The sequence below is a fragment of the Salvia miltiorrhiza genome, chromosome 6, assembly GCF_028751815.1.
Source record: "Salvia miltiorrhiza cultivar Shanhuang (shh) chromosome 6, IMPLAD_Smil_shh, whole genome shotgun sequence".
In the NCBI taxonomy this organism is placed as follows: domain Eukaryota; kingdom Viridiplantae; phylum Streptophyta; class Magnoliopsida; order Lamiales; family Lamiaceae; genus Salvia; species Salvia miltiorrhiza.
Genome location: NC_080392.1, coordinates 13,319,111 through 13,325,188, shown reverse-complemented (window position 1 = coordinate 13,325,188; position 6,078 = coordinate 13,319,111). Strand labels below are relative to the sequence as shown.

Genomic DNA, 6,078 nt, shown 5'->3' with positions numbered 1-6,078 from the left:
CAGTTTGATGAATTTACAATTAAATTCACAACTATAAATAATGCTAGTCTTGAATTTAAGTTTTAAAGCTTGAATTCACGACTAATAATATTTCTAGTTGTGATGAATTCATTTAAAAATTGAATTCACGACTAATACTATTTATAGTTGTGAATTCACGCGAATTTACGACTAACAATATTTCTAGTTGTGAATTCACGCGAATTCACGACTAACACTATTTATAGTTGTAAATTCATGTTTTAAAACTTGAATTAATGACTAACACTATTTTTAGTTGTGAATTCAAATTTTAAAACTTGAATTCACAACCAATACTAGTTACTCAGTTGTGAATTCGAGTTTTAAAGCTTGAATTCACAATCAAAACTAATGATAGTTGTGAATTCGACTGGTTAAATTCGGGGGCAATTTTTAAATTTTTATATGCAAGGGTAAAATGGTAAGTGTCACTAATTTTTAAATTTTTTTATCTTAGTGGGTAACAAATTTACTATTCTAAAGTGGCTATTTTCAAAATCCACTCTATAATTTACGATACTAAATAATTTTAAAATAAAATGATCATCCATTCGCAAATATTAAAAACCAAAAGTTCTTCTTTATGGTTCTCTAAAAAAAACCCCACATAAATAGAAAGTAACTATATACTCAACTAATAATATATAAAGCATAAATTTACAAAATCCATGAAAAGAATCTCTTGGAAGAGAAAATCTAACTAAACACAAATACGTAAAATTATATGGATTTCATCTATATATGTTCCTCCTAACGTTAGATATCCTTTGATTAATTCCTAGCTAATTAACATGGTACTCCTTCCTTGCAACCAAGTGCACCTGCAAATTTAGTCAATTCTGCTACTTTTGTTGCCGGAGCAGCCATAATCTTGTCGTAGAATTGAGGATGCTTCTTCGTCCAATCTTTATCACCCGACTCAATAAAATATGCCCCTCTCAGAAATTGGTCTCCCTCCGATACCCATGTCCACTTTCTCCATTCTGATTCTGGAGTCCTCTCTCTGTGTGTAACCTATATATATATTTTCAGGATTAATTAACAACACATCTCGTATTTAATAAAATTATTTTACCTGCTTAGCAAAAGGGTGATCAGCAATGTATCTGTTGCCCTGGCTAATGATAGTCGGATGGCTGCTCCCACCAACGGCATACATTTTCCAGTGCGTGTAGTCGTTGTTCACAACATGGAAGTATCCAAATCTGCAGCGCGGCATCCTCTGCACCAATCTCTTCCCAAAGTGATTGAATGCAACCGTGATTTGCATTTTGTCGTCGTGAGTAGCACTCTCCGATGCACCAAACAACATCGTCTGCATGCGGGCGCCACAATTAACCACAAAATACAATCTTATCTATCTCATCCACCAAACAATCTAATCAATCTCACCTCGTTGTGATCGGTGAAGTGGTTGTTAGAGACGGTGACCCCGGTAGAGCCCTCGATGGCATCGATGAGGCCATCGGCGGCGTTGGTCATGGAGACGTGATCGATCCATACGTTTTGGGCCCCGAAGAGCGATATCCCGTCGCCGTCGCTCCCCGTGCGGAGGCCGTAGTGGTCGACGGAGTCCCTTATCATGCCGCCTTCCTTGGGGACAATGTCATGGACCCTCAAGCCATGGATGATCACATTGCTCACGAACTGGATGGTTATTCCGGCGCCGTAGGCAATGTCGACTCTGACGCCGCGCCCGTCGATGGTCTTGTCGCCTTGCATGATGAGTTCTTGCTGGAGAGTGATCACCATGTTGCGATCAAATATGATCCACAACGGCTCCTTTTGGATCACTGCGTGGCGTAGGGTTCCCGGCCTAGGGTTCAGAAGTTCGCGGTCCGATGGATCCGTCACCACGTATATCTTCCCGTTCTTGCCGCCGGTCGTCTTGTACCCGAACCCCAGCACGCAGTCCGCCAGCCTGAACCGGTTTTTCGCCCAATTCGGCTGGCATCTCCAGCACCGGTCGATCGGGTTGGTCGCCATGCATGGACCGGTGTAACCCTTCTGTAGATGCCTCCGAGTGCTATTTGACTTCACATTTTCATTTTTTATTTCGTCTAAGCTCCTTCATTCATAACAAGTTTGTGTCAAAAAATAATACTTCATCCGTCCCCCAAAAATATGCATAGGGTGTGCATAAATTTGGAAAACATACAAAAAAATGAAAGGTATGCATAAATATGGAGACAAAGTGAATATATAAAAAAGAATTAATTCAAAATCATGTGAAATATGACAATTTGTGTTTTAATCTTTCGAACGAAATGAGACACCCAAAAAGAAATACGGATCAAGGTGAATGAGATGTACTTTTTTGCGTTGACGTTCAAGTGGGCGACAACATGTTCAGGGATGGGCTCGTAGGTATCAAGAGTACGGTTCCTGGCCTCCTGCGCTCGTTTCAGCCATACCTCGTCCCATTCTCCTATATGAGCATCCACAACTCGCGAAATGCAGGCAAAAGCCAACAACAACATCAATGACTTCATCTTCATTCCTTGCATCGATGTATATATGCCTATATCTATCTATCTATCTATCAATATATATAACTTTTTTAACTTTTCTTTTTCGTTTTGTTTTTATTATTTGAACGGTCGAACCCTATAGCTCTTCAGGGTTTCGACCCGTTTCTAGTTAGAACCTCAAATGGAGAGATCGTAGGAAGAAAAAGTTAGGAGCGAATTTCTCCGTGATGTAAACTAAATTTGATATTTATATATGCATGGATTCTTAGATTAAGACAACATAAGCGGAGCGAAGACATTGGATTTTGAGTGGCTGTGAGTATATGTTTGTTAGTATTTCGTGGCACCCTTCACTGGCGTTTCAAACTTTTGTATAACAATAGTCAAGCTAGGTTGATCACCAAAATTGATGGTCATTAATTATCTCTCGTCCTTGCTTTTCTTTTTTCCTTTTCAATTCAACTTTTCTTAGTTACATATAATTATATAGGGAAGAGTTCAATGGAGACCACTAAATATTCAAAGAAAAGAGATCAAATCTCAGCCGTTGATCTTATCTAATCTAACTGTCACTATTTATTCACGCCATGTTCAACGAATTTTTTTGTTGAACATATACAGGGTCGAATCTCACAACCCCCAAAAAATCAGCATTATTCACGTCATATTCAACAAATTTGATGAACGTTCATCAAATCCGTTGAACATATCAGTAATTCCGTTGAACATTCATCAAATTCGTTGAACATGGCGTGAATAAATGCTGATTTTTTGGGGGTTGTGGGATTCGACCATGTATACATTCAACAAAAATATCTGTTGAACATGACGTGAATAAATGGTGACCGTTAGATTAGATAAGATCAATGGCTGAGATTTAGTTTATGTTCTTTGAATATTTAGTGGTCTCTATTGAACGCGACCATATATATATATATATATATATATATATATATATATATATATATATATATGGTCAAGTTAAACAGAGAATTATTATATATTTCATTTTGAACAAGTCTATACATGTTACGAACAGATCAACATAACAAACGAACAGACGTATTTAGTAAAAAAAATAGAAAAACTCGCCACCAGCAAGATTCGAACCTGGGGCAAATTGCTGTTCATGTGGTACATTGATTTGTTCGTAAAAATTGTAGATCTGTTCGTTTTTGTTTCACGAATTCTATATTCTCTAAATATTTAGCATTCTCTGTTTAACCTTTCTCTCTCCCCCCCCCCCTCTCTCTCTCTCTCTATATATATATATATATATATATATATATAGGGTGCGGTTATAGTGAGAACCACACTTATCGTGAGAATATAAGAACCATTAAAATCAATGCATCTACTCAGGGCCAGTCCTGTATCTCACAGGGCCCTAAGCAAAACATAAAAAATGGGTCTTTATAAATTTTTTTAATATCGACGAAACAACAATAATATATTAACATAAATTTTTTCAATCAATTATTCAAAAGAGTTTTCAATCAAAAGAAAAGAAAAGATAACTTACTAAGAATTCAACATTAACAGTATAAGTTTCTTACTTTATCTAAATACAACACGTCTTGCAGTTTTAGAAGCAAATGTATTTATCAAGTTTATGTAATCTAACTGATCAACCAATTTTCTTTCAATTGATAACATAGCAAACCCATTCAACCTGTCTTGCGACATAGTTGATCGTAGATAAACTTTTTGATTCACTTTTTTTAGAATGCTTTTTCAGTTACTGCATATATATTTGGAATACTATTTGTTAAACAAAGATACTTCTTATATATATACTATATATAAAAAAGTGAAAAAAATTGGGCCCCCAAAAATTTGGGGCCCTATGCGGCAGCATGTTGAGCATGCCCTCAGGTACGGGCCTGCATCTACTATATAAATTAATGCATTCGCTATTAAATTTAATGCATCCGAAAATAATAAATTTTTTGCTCCCTTCAGGATTCGAACCCAGGATCTGCATTCATCCACCAAGATGATGCATCCACCGTAGATCTTGATGATCGAATGGTTTAAAATGGTTCTCTGTTCTAATTTTATTTAGTAGTTCTTATTTGAACCTCTCCCTATATATATATATATATATAATTAGGGAAGAGTTCAATGGAGAGCACTCCCCTATATAGAGAATGAAGATCAAATCAGAGCCATTGATCTCACCAAAATCAATGAATCAGATTCATCCGAATTCTTCAAGTTTAAAATCCCGTAAATTCCTCATTTTCCAATTCTGGGCGAACCAACGAACATTATTATGAACTTACGAACATAAGTATGTTTATTTGTATGTTCATTTGTTTTTATACGAACATATCGACGAATATTAGTATGTTCATTTATTTTTTATACGAACACATCGACGAATATTAGTTCATTTGTATGTTCATTTGTTTTTATACGAACATATCGACGAATATTAGTATGTTCATTTATTTTTTATACGAACACATCGACGAATATTAGTATGTTCGTAAGTTCATAATAATGTTCGTTGGTTCCCAGAATTGAAAAATGAGGAATTTACGGGATTTCCTAAACTTGAAGAATTCGGATTAATCTGATTCATTGATTTTGGTGAGATCAATGACTCTGATTTGGTCTCTATTCTCTATATATAGTGGTCTCCATTGAAGCTGACCCTATACACACACACACACACACATATATATATATATATATATATATATATATATATATATATATATAGGGGAGGGCTAGAATAAAAACACTCTTAAGTGTATAAAATATAAATGATTTTCAGCTCTTAGATCATCAAGATCTACGGTTGATTCGTAACCCTGTTGGATGAATTCGTGGTCCAGGGTTCGAATCCCAAAGGTAGCAAAAAATTATTTTTCATAATTCGTAACCATGTTTGATGAATTCGTAACCTTGTTGGATAAAATTCGTACATTAAAAAATATTTATATTTATATTTTAAGAAGTGTTTTTACGGTAGCCCTCCCCTATATATATATATATATATATATATATATATATATATATATATAGGAATGGGATCATGTAGTATCCAATGCTTATAATAGATCCGTAGATCCAAATCTAGACCACACATTTATGACATGTGGCGTTGGGGTGGGGTGAAATCTTATGCATTTTTATATGAAAATTTATGCATTTTTATATGAAAGTTCATGCATTCTCGTATGAAACTTTATGCATCTAAAATATACCTATTTTGAGAAAATCTAATTTTTTTTTAATTTCGAAAATTACATTCCAATTTTACCCCTCTCCAGATTTTGCCTTGAAATGCCTTGCCACGTGTCACCATCTTGATGCGCCACATGTCATAAATGTGTGGTCTAGATTTGGATCTACGGATATATTATAAGTTATTATAAGCTTGGATACTACCGGAACCCAACCCTATATATATATATATATATATATATATATATATATATATATATATGGGTGTGGTTCTAGAGAGAACTACATTATTTGTGAGAACGTGAGAACCATCAAATCTAATGCATTCACTGTAAAAATTAATGCATTCGCTGTTAAAATTAATGTACTCAAAAAAATTAAAAAAATTGCT

The 6,078-nt window shown here is 34.9% G+C and overlaps 1 protein-coding gene across 1 annotated transcript; it reads right to left on the bottom strand.

Annotated features, from left to right (window-relative positions):
* Nucleotides 1–648: 648 nt before the first annotated feature.
* On the bottom strand, nucleotides 649–2,718 carry LOC130988776 (probable pectate lyase P59). The gene is made up of 4 exons (XM_057912734.1): nucleotides 2,335–2,718; nucleotides 1,414–2,089; nucleotides 1,097–1,336; nucleotides 649–1,035 (listed from the first exon to the last, which is right to left on the bottom strand). The coding sequence occupies exons 1-4, from the start codon at nucleotides 2,526–2,528 to the stop codon at nucleotides 808–810; spliced, it is 1,338 nt and encodes a 445-aa protein (XP_057768717.1). The 5' UTR covers nucleotides 2,529–2,718; the 3' UTR covers nucleotides 649–807.
* Between the last annotated feature and the right edge of the window lie 3,360 nt (nucleotides 2,719–6,078).

What these genes read in the sequence shown, in the direction of transcription:
- LOC130988776 (XM_057912734.1), bottom strand. Translation starts at nt 2,528, where the DNA reads ATGCAAGGAATGAAGATGAAGTCATTGATGTTGTTGTTGGCTTTTGCC. An exon ending in TTGAACGTCAACGCAAAAAA is followed by an intron (nt 2,090 to 2,334) that starts GTACATCTCATT and finishes TTATGAATGAAG; the next exon opens with GAGCTTAGACGAAATAAAAA. An exon ending in ATCACCCTTTTGCTAAGCAG is followed by an intron (nt 1,036 to 1,096) that starts GTAAAATAATTT and finishes ATATATATATAG; the next exon opens with GTTACACACAGAGAGAGGAC.